General features: G+C 62.8%; 1 protein-coding gene across 6 annotated transcripts in view; it reads left to right on the top strand.

The window, feature by feature from the left end:
* Positions 1-14,345, top strand: part of LSP1 (lymphocyte specific protein 1) — a 36,846-nt gene that overhangs the window by 20,196 nt on the left and 2,305 nt on the right. For 2 of the 6 annotated variants that reach the window (XM_034646382.1, XM_034646384.1), the window contains exons 2-10: positions 3,578-3,715; positions 6,395-6,562; positions 8,370-8,565; positions 8,896-8,988; positions 9,251-9,294; positions 9,465-9,546; positions 10,968-11,123; positions 11,465-11,542; positions 11,685-11,790. In XM_034646382.1, the coding sequence (XP_034502273.1) occupies positions 3,578-3,715; positions 6,395-6,562; positions 8,370-8,565; positions 8,896-8,988; positions 9,251-9,294; positions 9,465-9,546; positions 10,968-11,123; positions 11,465-11,542; positions 11,685-11,768 (1,039 nt within the window). In that variant the 3' untranslated portion in view covers positions 11,769-11,790. The remainder of the gene's footprint in view (positions 1-3,577; positions 3,716-6,394; positions 6,563-8,369; positions 8,566-8,895; positions 8,989-9,250; positions 9,295-9,464; positions 9,547-10,967; positions 11,124-11,464; positions 11,543-11,684; positions 11,791-14,345) is intronic. The other 4 variants (XM_034646383.1, XM_034646386.1, XM_034646385.1 and 1 more) reach the window with 4 other exon arrangements.

Genomic DNA, 14,345 nt, shown 5'->3' with positions numbered 1-14,345 from the left:
CCCCCCGCCTCTCTGCCAGGAGGAGTGACAGCCAGCACTCTGGCTGTGCCACACCAGCAGACCCCTCCCCACATGGCGTGGGGTAGGACCCTGCCTGGCCTAAGCAGGAAGGGGCACCCCCACCCCCGAGCTGCCCAGGTGCCGTTGCCCTCCCCTGAACTCCCCGAGAGGGCCACTGACCTCTGCCCTTGTGGGCCTGCTCTCTGGTAGTTGGGGACCCCCAGAAGCCAACGCTAAGAAGGCCTCTCCGTGGGCTCGTTCTCCGCCACTCTGTCCCTTCACTCATGGACTCTATGGTCACTTGAGGGACCAGTCGCTCTGCAAGTGTCCACCCCAGTGAACAGTGTTGGGAACCCTGGGGAGGCAGGGCATGGAGGGGACAGAGACCTTGGTGGTTTGCAGGGAGACCTGTGCTCCCTGCTCCCGGCGGGGTGGCCAGATCCACTCCCCAAGCCTCTCGGGCAGCTCCCACCAGCTGTGTCTGGGACCCCTGTAGCCAAGAGGGTCCCCTGCAAGCCTAAAGGAAGAATTCTCCTACCGCCGGTCTGGCCCTGCCTGGCCGTGCTCCCTTTTGGCCCCTGCCCCCAAGCCCAGCACCCAAGCCCAGCCCCCAAGTTCTCCCCATGACTCTGAGCCGGCCTTTGGGGACCAGAGACAGGTGGGGTGTCCCACAAGCCGCCTGCAGGGGGCAGAGTCAAGCTGGGACAAAACACACGCAGGCGGGGGAGGGGCGGAGAGGGGACAGATGGAGCGGCCAGGATGGCTCAGGAGCCTGTCCTCTATCCTCAGACCCTGACGGGGGGACCAGGGGGGCCGCAGAAGGGGGCGCTGGTAGGCAGTGGACATGGCCAGCAGGGTCAGCACCCCGACTTGGGGACCCCCACCCGGAACGGGGAGCTGTGAGCCTGCCTGGGGCCCCTGGGCTCTGTGCACCTGGGAGGAGCGAGGCCCGTGGCAGCTCCCGGTGCCGGGGGTGCGGAGGCCCGCGCGGCAGCCCCTGGGGCTGAGGCCTTGGCCGCGCACAGAGGCGGAGCAGACACAGGAAACAGCTAATCGCGTTTGCTAAGGAACACCAAATCCCTCACAGCTGCACGCGGCCCAGCCGGGGGCCACGCGGCGGGGAGGGGGTGGCCATCGCCGGGACCCTGACAGCTCCGCAGAGCTTGCCAAGGGGTCTGGGCTGCTGGCCGGGGAAGGGGGGCGCCTTTCCCAGGCCAGAGGCCCCCACCCCACCCCAGGAGAGCCACCCCCTCTCAGTTCCCAGAACGCAGCCCAGCTGTGGAACAGTGAGGGGTGAGGTCACGGGAGGGGCCGGGAGGGCTGCATTACTCACACCCTGGGGCTGGCGGGAGGGGGAAGGCGAGTGGGGAGGGCTCCTTGTCCTTAGGCCTCTGGGTCTCCCAGCATGGGGCTTTGGGGCGACAGCAGGAGACCCCTGCCCCACACCCCTCCTCTGTCCCCACCGCACTCTCCTGCCCGTGGGGGTCAGGGGGCCATATGCAGATGGCGGGTCACGAAGGGTGACCCTCGGAGGGGCTGGTTCCTTGGGGATGCTACTTTCAGAAACCATGCCTCAGTCGCCCTCCTGGGCCGTTGTCAGGGTGATGGCAAGGACGTCAGGAACTAGGGTTCCGGGGTGGGGGGACTGGACCTGCCATTTCGTGCCTCACCTCGTTCCCACCTCTGAGTCTGTGTGGACACCCGTGTGTGCGCACGTGTGCTGGGCGGCGTTTGGGACCACGCGTGCCGGGAAGGCGTGTGGGTGCAGAGCCCATGGAGGAAGTGTGTGTGTGCGAGGGGGGCCTGGCCACGCACTATGTGTCCCTGTGTGGGGCTCTGCCGAGTGTGGCCCACGCAGGGCTCTCGTGTCCTGGACCTGTCTCCATATGGCCGACCCCGGCAGACACACTGTGGGCTCGGCGCTCCGACCTGGGTGGAAGGGTGTGGGCAGCAGAAGCAGCAGCCTCGGGGGAGAGAGGCCCCCATGGGGGCTCCTGAGAGCAGGCCTGAGGGTACCTGAGGCTCGGCTCCGGCCTCGGATGCAAGCACACCTCCCGGGCCACCCACGCCCCACCTGGGCACGCACACTCACACCCGTGCACCACGCACGAGCCGAAACACGGCCAGCACCCCACGCAAACATGCCCGCAGGCCTGTGCGGCTTGGACGTGGGAGCAAGGGAACCAGATGGCCCGTCCCATCAGAAATGGCCAGGAATCCCTCCTGGGGTGCCCCCAGGGGCTGCCCCACAAGAGGGCTGCTGGGCCCACATTCTACCCCACAGCCAGGGACCCAGCATCAAGCTCCCACTGCATCCACTTGCTCCCACCCTCCATTAGGAGGGCCTGCAGGTGTGAATGGCAGGGGAAGGACCCCAGACCCCAGGTCCCCAACAGCCCGAGAGCACCCTAGGCTCGACCTCCCCAGAAAACAGGGCCCTGTAGCTTCCGAGCCGAGCTCCTGGAGCAGGCTGGGAGCTGGGTGTGGGGCAGGAAGGGCTCCCTGGGGCCGTGGCGGTGGGAGCCAAAGCACTGCTGAGGAGTGAGGGCGGACGACTCGGGGTGCTGAGGTCTGAGCACGGCTTGGGTCCCAGGGGGCCACAGTGGGGGGAGCGGGCCCAGAGCGGGGGCTGCGGACAGGCCTGGCTTTTGTCTGGGAGGCTCCGGGAGGACTGAGGAGAGATTAGATCATGGCTGGCAGGGCTGCCGAGACCATGGAGCCGGCCATCCTGGCCAAGGGTTGGAGGCCCAGAAGGAGCGGGCTGTGGGGTCAGGCAGCGGACACCGGCAGGAAGGGACTGAGACCCTGGCTTGGGGAGGTGAGACCCCTGCAGAAGCAGAGACCACGACTCCCCTCCCGGGGTCCAGAGGAGCTGGGGGAGGCAGGGCCGTGTCAGTGGCCAAGGCCTGGAGTGCCCCCCAGACACCAATAATCTGAGACCTGCTGGGCCGGGGCCAGGGGAACCAGGCTGTGGACCCCTGGTCCCAGGCCCAGCTTGTGTGGCCCCAAGTGAGGGACCCCAAGAAGCAGCGGGGTCAGCATGCACGGAGGGAGGAAGCTCTCCGAGGCTGGCTCTGCAGTGGGCCTCAGTTTCCTCCTCTGTGACACAGCCCAGAGAGAGGTCAGGCTCAGGCTGGACACAGCCTCTTCTGTGGGCCTTGGGCCCTCTTCGGGGGCCACCTTCTTCCAACATGCCAGGCCCTTGGGGCGCAGGAGGGAGCAGTCCAGCTGGGGGGCGTCGGCTGGGGAGGTGGCTGCCTGGGCAGCTCTGCACTGGCCAGACCCCAGCCCGGCCTGGCAGTGCCCAATGGGCTGAGGCTGAGCCTCCCGCTTCAGGTAGGGTGTCCTCCAGCAGCCTCTGCACGTGCCCACTGCGGCTTCCCCGGCCCAGCTCTGATTAGGCCAAGGGGGCCTGGCTGGTGGAGGGGACACAGGGTCTTCGTACTGGGGTCGCTCGTGACCGGCTCACACGACCTCTGCTCTATAGACGAGGAAACTGAGGCCTGGACAGGAGGCCCGTTCGGACCAGATTGGCAGGGCGCGGGCTGTGGTGTGACTGTCTCTCGGTGTCCCCCAGGCTCACCACTCAGTGGAGCGTGGAAGATGAGGAGGAGGCCGCCCGGGAGCGGCGCCGCCGGGAGAGGGACCGGCAGCTGCGGGACCAGGACGAGGACAGCGGCGGCCAGTGCCCCGAGCTGCCTGAGCGGGAGACCCTGTAAGCTGCCCCTGCCCCCACCAGCTTGCCCGGCCCCGCACCCCTGGGCAGAGGGGGGTGCTGGGGGTGGGGCCCTGGGCTAGGGGTCCCAGAGCCGGTGAGACCACGGAGGAGCTCAGCCCAGGAGCAGGGGGAGTGGGGAGAGTTCTCAGGGTGAGGGTCCCCAAGCCCCCGGCCCCAACAGAGCCTGCTGGCCGGCCAGATGGACTCATGTGCGGCCACCCCTCCCAGCCAGCCTCCCAGAGCACTGACTCAGGCTCTGGCCGCCCTGCGCGCTCCTGGCCCCTGCTTGGACCGACACTGACCCCAGCTGCGTGGCCCTGGCCCCGGAGCCCCCCGCCCAAGCTCCCCGCTGCCGGTGACTCATGGAGGCCACGTCCAACTTGGCGGGCCGCAGGCCGGCTCGTTTCCTCCCTGGGCCCAGGAGGCCTCCACGGCCGGGCTGGGCTGTTTTTACAATAATGCCCCCCTTCCTCCCGCCGCTGTTTTGTTCCATTTTCTCCGAGTCAGCAGCTCTGGGCGGGGTGGGGTGCCGCAGCGGTCATGGCCCCTCAGGCTGGGTCCTCAGTCTAGGTGGCAGGGGCTGGGGGCAGAGGGGAAGCCCACCAGCGCCAGATCCCAGCCCTGCCATGCGGGAACAGGGTGCAGGGGCTTCCAGGGGAAGGAATGCGTCACCAGAGTCCTGGGGGCTCAGCCAAGGGGGCACAGGGGGACACAACTCCACACACGGGGACCCCAGGGTGACAGAGGAGGCACAGCCCAGCAATCAGAGACCCTAGACTGAGGGGGGAGTACAGCCCTGCTCTCAGAGACCCTAGACTGAGGGGGGAGTACAGCCCAGCTCTCAGAAGACCCTAGACTGATGGGGGAGGCATAACCCAGCCCTTGGGGGATCCTAGACTGATGGGGGAGGCACAGCCCAGCTCTCAAGACACCCTAGATTGATGGGGGAAGCACAGCCCAGCTCTCAAGAGACCCTAGACTGATGGGGGAGGCATAACCCAGTACTCAAGAGATACTAGACTGATGGGGGAGGCATAGCCCAGCTCTCAGCGGACCCTAGACTGATGGGGGAGACATAACCCAGTTCTCAGAAGGCCCTAGACTGATGGGGGAGGATAGCTCAACTCTCAGGGGACTCTAGACTGATGAGGGAGGCATAACCCAGTTTTCAGAAGGTTCTAGACTGATGGGGAAGGATGGCCCAACTCTCAAGGGACCCTAGACTGTTGGGAGAGGCATAACCCAATTCTTGGGGGACCCTAGGTTGATGGGGGAAGCACAGCCCAGCTCTCAAGAGACCCTAGACTGATGGAGGAGGCATAACCCAGCTCTTGGGGGATCCTAGACTGATGGGGAGGCACAGCCAAGCTCTCAAGAGATACTAGAGTGATGGGGGAGGCATAGCCCAGTTCTCAGAAAGCCCTAGACTGATGGGGGAGGATAGCCCAACTCTCAGGGGTCCCTAGACTGATGGGGGAGGAATAACCCAGTTCTCAGAAGGCCCTAGACTGATGGGGGAGGATGGCCCAACTCTCAAGGGACCCTAGACTGATGGGGGAGGCACAACCCAGCTCTTGAGGGATCCTAGACTGATGGGGGAGGCAGAGCTCAGCTCTTAGGAGTCCTAGACTGGGTGGGAAGGCATAACTCGGCTCTCGAGAGGCCCTAGACTATGGGAGAAACATAACCCAGCTCTTAGGGGACCCTAGACTGATGAGGGAGGCACAGCCCAGCTCTCAAGAGACCCTAGACTGAAGGGGGAAGGATATCCCAGTTCTCAGAAGGCCCTAGACTGATGGGGGAGGACAGCCCAGTTCTTAAGGAGCCCTGAACTGATGGAGGAAGCATAGCCCAGCTCTCAGGGAACCCTAGACTGATGAGGGAGGCATAGCCCAGCTCTTAGGGAACACTAGACTGATGGGAGAGGCATAGCCCAGCTCTTGAGAGGCCCTAGATTGATGGGCAAGGCATAGCCCAGTCCTCAGAAGGCCCTAGACGGATGGGGGAGAACAACCTAGCTCTTGGGGAGCCCTGAACTGATGGGGGAGGCATAGCCCAGCCCTCAGGGAAACCTAGACTGATGGAGGAAGCACAGCCCAGCTCTGAAGGGACCCTAGACTAATGGTGGAAGCACAGCCCAGATTCTGGGGGACAATGGGGGAGGCACAGCCCAGCTCTCAAGAGACCCTAGACTGATGGGGGAGAACAACCCAGCTCTTGGGGAGCCCTGAAAAGATGGAGGAAGCATAGCCCAGCTCTAAAGTTACCCTAGACTGATGGTAGAGGCATAGCCCAGATTCTGGGGAGCTCTGGACAATGGGAGAGGCACAGCCCAGCTCTCAGGGGACCCTAGACTGATGCGGGAGGTACAGCCCAGCTTTTTGGGAACCTTAGACTCATGAGGGAGATAGAGCCCTGTTCTTGGGGGACCCTGGCTTAACAGGGTAAGACACAACCTTGGCCTCCGGCAGCTCCAGACTATGGGCAAGACACAGTCCTGCTCACAGCAACTCTCTGACAATGGGGAGACTCAGCCCAGCCATGGGGTGCTGCTTCTGGCAGACAGGGTCTCCCACCGCTGGAGCCCAGGGTCTGAGAACGGGAGGAGGTGTGGGTGGTGTGTGTATGGCCCCTCGTGGCTTGGCCCAGCCCTGAGCACCCTGTGCGCTCTTTCAGCCTCAGCTTGAAGCCCTCAGAGGCTCCTGAACTGGACGAGGATGAGGGTTTCAGCGACTGGTCCCAGAAGCCAGAGCAGCGGCGACAGCACTGGGGGGCCGGGGAGACCTCCAGCTGCGGGGAGCCCCCAGGGGGCGAGAGTTCGGAGGGGCAGCAGGAGGAGGACAGGCAAGTGGGGGTCGATGTCTGGAGGTGGGGCCGCCAGGCGGGGTTCTCTCCAAGCCCCCAACCTGTGCCCGAGAACCGGCCACCAGCCCCTCAAAATGCCCTGGAGCTGGGAGCAGGGGGAAGGGAGGAAGAGAGCTAGACGGCGGGGCGGCGGGCCGAGGGGCTGTGGGGAGGGCTGGGGAGGAAATCTCATTCCTGGGCTCCCCAGGGCCCCTGGGCCCCGTCCAGACCAGCTGCGGCCTGGGCTGGGGTGTTGCCACATCAGCACACATCTGCAGCCCACTTACGTAATGGAGGCTCTGCGCCCCTGCCGCCCGCCCGCCCCTTCCTCCCTCGGGGCTGGCTGATCTCCATTCCCACGGAGGGGAGCAGGTATTTCCAGATGTGCGGGCCTGTGAGCCGGCCTGGAGGGACAAGCTTTCCAGATGTGCAGACGTGTTTGCTGGTCTGAAAGGGGCAGGCGGGGGTGGGGGCCGAAGCGCCCCTGGGGCCCAGGGATGGGATGGGGGGCTGCTCCCGGAGCCTCACTCCCATCCCAATTCAGGGATCTGAGTGCTCCCCACACCCTGCAGGCATGCTCAAGGCCCCTGACTGTGGACGGGGTCCAAGCTCTGGTCAGGAACTTCAGGCTTGGGGGCCAGGGTCCCCCCATTACCTGAGTGTCACCAGACTCATGTCTCTCCCCACTCTGGGCTACCTCCCAGCCCTTCGAGACCCCTCAGGAGCCTCGAGCTCTAGCTAAGACACCCCAATGTCCCACCACCCTTTCTCCACCCTACAAGCACCTCTCACACCCCAGGAGCCAGCTGCCTCGCCGGGGCCCTGATGCTGGCCGGGCCCCTGACCACCAGTGCCCCCTCTGGGCCTGTTTCCCCCACCCGCCTTTGGGAGTCAGTGCACATTCTGCATTTCTAAAATGGGTCTGGGGTCAGCAAGGATGGCCCGCACACTGGTGGCGGGTGGCTTCGCCCTGCTGGCTCCCTCCTCTCTCCAGCCGGCCACAGGCCACAGCTGTTCCGACAGCAGGGGGCACTTTGGCTCTTCAGTGGAACCCTCCTGCTCTCAAGCAGGCCTCCTCCCCGCCCCACACCTGCCTAGTCCCCGTACCCGCCGCAGCTGAATGGGCCCTCTGTGTGCCTGCCGCTGACTGGGACTGACCCACCTTGGGCGCTGGGTCTGGGTCTTGGCTGGCATCAACACCAAGGGGCATGAAATCATGGAAAATTCGAGAGTTTCCCATCTTACCCAGGTTCAGTCCTGCTCATACGCAGAACCTCTCTGGCTGCCAGCAGGCAGCCCCTCTTTTCAGGGGCACGATGCTCGCTGTGACCTCTGCCCTTGCCTTGTCCTCCAGCTGACCAGTCCCCAAACCACTCACAGACCCTGCCCACTCCTATGCAAAGCTCTTCCTTCTTAGGCTGCTTGCCTCCCTCCCAGAGCAGGGCAGGAGCAAGTGGGGGCCGAAGCCAGCAAGGTGGACACGGACAAGCACGACCTGTGCTGGGGCTTGTCCAGAGACCCTGGAGACTGGGTCTAGCCTCAGAGTGTGGGTGGCCCCCAGTCAAGAAAGGATCCTGCACAGCAGAGCTGGGGTGTGGGCACTGCTCAGCACAGGGCCCGAGGGATGGAGGGCTGGCTCTGAGGACCCATTTCCCCAATGAGGCTGGGGTCTCAAGATTCCTTGGCACTCAACTGGCCTGACTGTCCCCATCTTTCAGATGGAGAAACGGAGGTTTGGACACAGGAAGGGACTTGAGGCAAGAAAGTGAACAGCCTTCTATGGGATTGCCTTCCTCTTCCTCCCCAGGCCCCACCAGCACGCCCGTGGGAACCGGGATGGTGATGAGCAGAGCCCAGCCGGAGTCTGCCTGGAGGCGCTGCATCTGAGCCCCAGCTCAGAGCCCCAGGGAGGGCCTGGGACAGAGGAGACAGAGCCCAAGAGCCCAGAGGGGACCATCCGGGGCAGCCTGGGACCCACAGAAGCCGGGGAGGCCGCTGAGCAGGTGGTGTTGGCCCCCCTGGGGTGGACGCACTCCAACCCCTGGGCTGGGCCGGTGTCTGCTGACTGCATTTCTGCGAGCCTTGCTTGGCTGGCCTAAAGAGGGACCCGCCCCCACCCCCAGTCTCTAACACCCGCATTCTCAGAGGGTGGAGGGGCTTGCTGACCCTGGGATCAAGTGAGAACTGCAGAGAATTTGAGAACAGAGCATGTCGGGGCTGGAAAAGGCCTCAGGCCCAGGGAGGGGAAAATGTTTGCTCCAACAAGTCCTGGATGGGGCAGGAGGGGTGCAAAGGGGGTGCTCAGCATGTAACCTCAGATGTTCTGTTTCTAGCACCGGAAACGCGAGCAGCCCAGGACACCCAGCCCCCTGGTCTTGGAAGGCACCACTGAACCAGGCTCGCCTCCCCTGAGCCCCAGCACCAAAGTAGGTCAAGCCCCAGAGCCTGCTGCCTTTTCCTCTTTCCCAGAATCACGACCAAATGACAGCCCCAGAGAGGCAGCCACATGTCACCTCCAGGAATAGGGAGCACATCCTGCTCTTTCTCTGCTATTCCCCCAAGCCCAGCACTCAGCCCAACCCTGAGAAACAGATCAGTGGAAGGCTGGATTGGTGGATGGGAGCCACTGGGGCAATGGGGGGGCGTGGGCTCTGGCTGAAGGCTCACATCTCTTCTTGCTCTCTGCAGCTCATCGACAGAACCGAGTCTCTGAACCGCTCCATCAAGAAGAGGTGTGCCTGCTGTTTTACAGACTAGGACTCAGGGTTCCCCAAGAGAGGGTTGAAGTTAGGGGTCTAGGGGCAAGAGATTCAGGGGCCTCAGGGAGCTCAGGTAGGGGCTTGGGGTGGGGTGTACAAGCAAGTGAGGGAGCATGGGGCATGACCCTTCTTTTATCTTCCAGTAACAGTGTGAAGAAGTCCCAGCCAGCCCTGCCCATCTCCAAGATTGATGAGCGGTTGGAGCAGTACACCCAGGCCATTGAGGTATGCTGAGGCCTCTCCCCTTCTGCTGGGTCCCTCTTACATTCATGTATCCATTGTCCATCCAGACAAGACCTCTCCATCCAACCAAGACCCCTCATTCTATTCAATGCCTCGTCATCCAATCAATACCCCTCATTCAACCAAGACCCCTCCATCTAACCAAGACCACTCCATCCAATCAATACCCCTTCATCCAGCCAAGACCTGTCCATTCAACCAATACTCCTCCATCCAACCAAGACCTCTCCATCCAACCAAGTCCTCTCCAACCAACCGAGACCCCTCCATCCAACCAAGACCCTTCCATCCAGCCAAGACCCCTCCATCCAACCAAGACCCTTCCATCCAGCCAAGACCCCTCCATCCAACCAAGACCCCTCCATCTGATTAATGCCTCTTCATCCAATCAATACTCCTCATTCAACCAAGACCCCTCCATCTAATCAATACCCCTTCATCCAACCTACCCCCTCCATCCAACCAATACCTGTCCATCCAACCAAGACCCCTCATTCTATTCAATGCCCCTTCATCGAATCAATACCCCTCATTCAACCAAGACCCCTCCATCTAACCAAGACCTCTCCATCCAATCAATACCCCTTCATCCAACCAATACCTTTCCATCCAACCAACACCCTTCTGTTTAACCAATGCTCTTCCATCCAGCAGTGTCCTTCCATACAAAGAACACTCTTCTATCCAACCACCACTCATTCAAACCTACACCCCTCCATTCAGCCAACACATCTCTATCCTCCCAGTGCCCTTCACTCCAACCAATACCCCTCCCTTCAACCAATATCCTCTCATTTAATCTATATTCTTTTTTAAAAAAGATTTTATTGATTTATTTGGGGGAGAGAGAGAGAGGGCACACGAGTGGGGGGAAGGGCGGGGGGAAAGGAGAAACAGACTCCCTGCGGAGTAGGGAGCCCAAGTGGGACTCAATCCCAGGACCCTGAGACCATGACCTGAGCTGAAGGCAGACACTTTCCCGACTGAGCCACCCAGGGCCCCTAACCTATATTCTCATATCCAACAATCACCCTTCCATCCAACCACCACTTATTCCAACCTACATTCCTCCATGCAGCCAACACCCCTCCATCCTACCAAGACCTTTCTCTCCAACCAACATCCCCCCATTCAACCCATGCTCTTCCAGCCCTGTGCCATGAGCAGCATGACAACACCATATCTGTCTCTGACCCCACAGTGTCACCTGTGTTTTCAGATTAAGAGGGTGTTTCACAAGTACACCAAAAAGAGGAACATGCATTTTTTTCAGGGTGCCCCGCTCTAGCCCTTCACTGGGAAAGTGCTCCTATGGAAATAAGAAGATACAGAGGAAATCGTCTGTGTGTTGGAAGGTCTCACATTGGCCTCTCTGACATGTCCCATGTGGCTGTCCACTAAAGTGGGCTCTTTCTCCTTTGCAGACTGCTGGCCGGACCTCCAAGCTAGTCCGCCAGCCCTCCATTGAGCTGCCCAGCATGGCCGTGGCAAGCACCAAGAGCCGGTGGGAGACAGGAGAGGTGCAGGCTCAGTCCACTGCCAAGGGCCCCTCCTGCAAGGTAGGACTCATCCCGGGGTGAGGTGGGGTTCCCTTGGTAAGGCAAGTATGAGATCATCCAGGCTGAAGTGTGGGTAGACGGAGCACTGGGACATTTGGGGGGTGGCATTCACCAGGCTGGCCCCCAGAGTGGAAGGTCATGTAGGGCAACTGGTTGGCCTAGGGCAGGTAGATGGTGCCACCTTCCCTTTCCTACCTCTGCCCCGGGCTCTCACATAAGGAGGCATGTGGGCAGGCCTAGGCCCCAGTCAGGTAAGGCCAGGCAGGAGAGAGAGGACCAGCACTTCGAGTCCCCCATAGTCGAACGTCTACACCTGTGACATGTCCTTCCTCTGGCTCCAGGATATTGTAGCTGGAGACATGAGCAAGAAAAGCCTCTGGGAGCAGAAAGGAGGCTCCAAGACATCATCGACAATTAAGGTGCAGTGTAAATGTGGTTGATGTGGGGCGGGCAGGTCCAGAGTAAGGAGGGGCCATCCTCAGTGCATCTGGGAGGTCTTCCCAGAGGCAGCATCATGTCCCTTCTGCTGCTCTCACCTTTGCTCTTGGTCTCCTTCCCCAGCAGAGTACCCCATCTGGAAAGAGGTACAAGTTTGTGGCCACCGGACACGGGAAGTATGAGAAGGTGCTCGTGGATGAGAGCTAGGCACCCTAGCCGGCCCTTCCTGGTGAGTCCAGGGTAGTGGCCAGAGCATGAGATGTTGTGTGGTGGGAACGAGGTGGCGTGGACAGGGCCTGCTTGTAACAAGCTGCCAGGTGGCCTGCAGGGGCCGAATGCCCGGCCTTGGAGCTGGCCAGAACCTAGGCTTGGCTCCGTCTCCCCTGCTACAGACACCCCCGACCAGTGTCTTACACTGAATGCGAATGCTTCTTTCCCATGGCCGGCTTCAGCTTTATACGGCTCTACTCCACAGGGCAGCTCCAACCTCCCTCTGGGAGGTGGGTGAGCTCATTCTGACTACTGCAGGGCTCGCGTCAGAGGAAGTGGGCAGGAGGGAGTCCTGGGAGCTCGGGTCCGGGTCTTGGTCTTGCTCACCCAGTGGGGGTCCACTCCAGTTTCCACCTCCCTGCCCATCACAGTGAAGAAACATGGTCCGCTGCTGTGGTTCGACACACTTTATTAGTGGCCTGGGTCCCAGGATCCATTTATAGCACCCATTACGCCCTGGGTGACCCAGCTGGCCGCCTACTGGCTGCTTCTTCCCTCCTGCGTCCTGCTCCCAGGTGCCCCAATGTCCCTCTCCTGTTGCTGCTGACCCCTTCAGAGCCCCGGCCCTTGCCCTAGTCAGACCCCAGCTGGCTGCAGACTGGGGACCCCAAAGCTGCATGCAGCCTGGGGTCCCCTTCACTGCCTCACCTGCCCCTGGGCTGCTGTCCTGCCCCAGGACTGAGGACATCCTCATCACCTGGCCACTGAAGCTGGGTCCTGACTGACGGCAAGATCCTCCCCCTGTCTCCTAGCTGCGAGGCCCTCTCAAGCTTTGCCCCCTAGGTGAGGGACTCTGAGGTGGGCAACAGAAGGGACAGGACCTGGGGTCCAGCTCCCCGAAATGTCAGTCAAACCACTGATGTAGCTGCTGGTGCCGACCGACAGCCGAGTCACCCTGAGCAGTCCCATTCTCACAGCAAACTCAATCTGTCCCCAGTCTTTCACGGCGGGCAGGGGCATTGCAGAGCCCAGCCCCAGAATTCTCCCCACCCTGTCGAGCCTCACAGTTCCTGTCATGCTCAGAGGCCCCCCTTCCTGCCTGCAGCCCCTCAGGAGCCCCGGGTGCACCCCTGTACCTCTTTGCCCCAGGTCCCAAGCTGAGGGCTGGCTGTGCGAGTTCAGCTCATCTTCCCCTCTCATAGCTGTGGTGTGTGCCTTCCTTCTCACGGAAGCCTTTACCCCGTCACCCCCACATTCTACCCCAGTGCAGACCCCGCCTCTGGAATCTGGCCTCCTTCCCCTCCTGCCCCCACCTCCATCACAGTCCTTCATGCTGCCGCCCCCCGACTACCCCCTCCTGGCCGCCCAGCATCCGTCCAGCCCTGGTGTCCTCTTCAGCGGCCGTGGCTTCCCAGCTGGACCCCCTGTCCCTCTTCCGTCCACACTACAGTCCCGGGCCCTGGTGCCACCTGGGCCTTCACTGGAGCCTCCAGCCGGCCGCCGTCCGGTTGAAGTTCTTGGGCTTGGGGTTCAGGTCCAGGACGGAGTGGACCGTGGGCGGGGGCCGGGTGGCCGCCTCCTGCAGCTTCCGGGCGTTGAATCGCGGCCTGCACAGGAAGGGCAGGCGACCCAGGCCAGCCAGGGTACAAGTCCCATCCCTGGGCCCGGCCGGGCCGCTCTGGGACTTGGCCACCGACATGTGATACAGCACCGCGTCCCACAACCTGGAGACCCGGGAGGCTGGGGGTCGGGGCACTGGGCCCGTGGGGGCCGCCCCCTCCTGCACCCCGCGCTCTGGGGTCTGCTCTGGCTCCAGGAATGGGGACACTTCCGCCTCCTCCATCAGCTGCTTCTTCAGGCGCGTCCAGCCGCTGAGCTGGGGCTTGGGCGCGACTTTGGGGACAGGGCATGGGTGCGGGCCTGACAGTGGGCCAGGGGATGAGGCCCCACGGGGTCTGGAGACCAGCTCAGCCTCCGTGGCGGGGCCAGACACAGGGGGCGCCTCCAAGCGCTTCGCTTCAGGGCCCTCAGAGGCTGGCCCGTGAGGTGAGGGTCCCGGTGAGCAGGAGGTGGGGGCCTCTCTGGGCACCAAGACCTCAGAGCCTGGGGGCACCTCAGGCCAGGGACTGGCAGCCTGGGCCTCAGTGGGCAGCGGGTGGATGTGGGCTGCGGAGACCAGGGTCTGGGCCCCAGGAGGGCACAGGGCTGTGTCTCTGTCCTGCCCCCCAGACCCCCCATCTGGGGCCGTCTGCCGGGGCTCAGGGGTCCTGGCCTGTGGGGATGGCACTAGCCGGATGTGCACCTGGCTGACGTGGGTGACCCCCGCTGTGGGGGCTGAGACCTGTGTGGAGCCACTGGGGGACTGGGCTGGGTCTGGGGCCGGGGTGGCGAGCTGGGGCCCTGTGGCCTTGAAGTGAGCGGCGAGGCTCCTGCGCTGGGTGAAGCTGAAGGGGAATGCGGTCTTCTGCAGAGGTGATGCCACGTGCTGCGTGACGGAGCTGCGGGGGGAGCGGGGCAGGGCGGCCACGGGGCGCGGGGCCTCCGTGGGACGTGGGGCCTCCGCGGGGCGCGGGG

Source organism: Ailuropoda melanoleuca, chromosome 16, assembly GCF_002007445.2.
Source record: "Ailuropoda melanoleuca isolate Jingjing chromosome 16, ASM200744v2, whole genome shotgun sequence".
Lineage (NCBI taxonomy): Eukaryota > Metazoa > Chordata > Mammalia > Carnivora > Ursidae > Ailuropoda > Ailuropoda melanoleuca.
The sequence above is the reverse complement of the archived record's forward strand: the minus strand, read 5'-3'. Positions and strand labels throughout refer to the sequence as shown.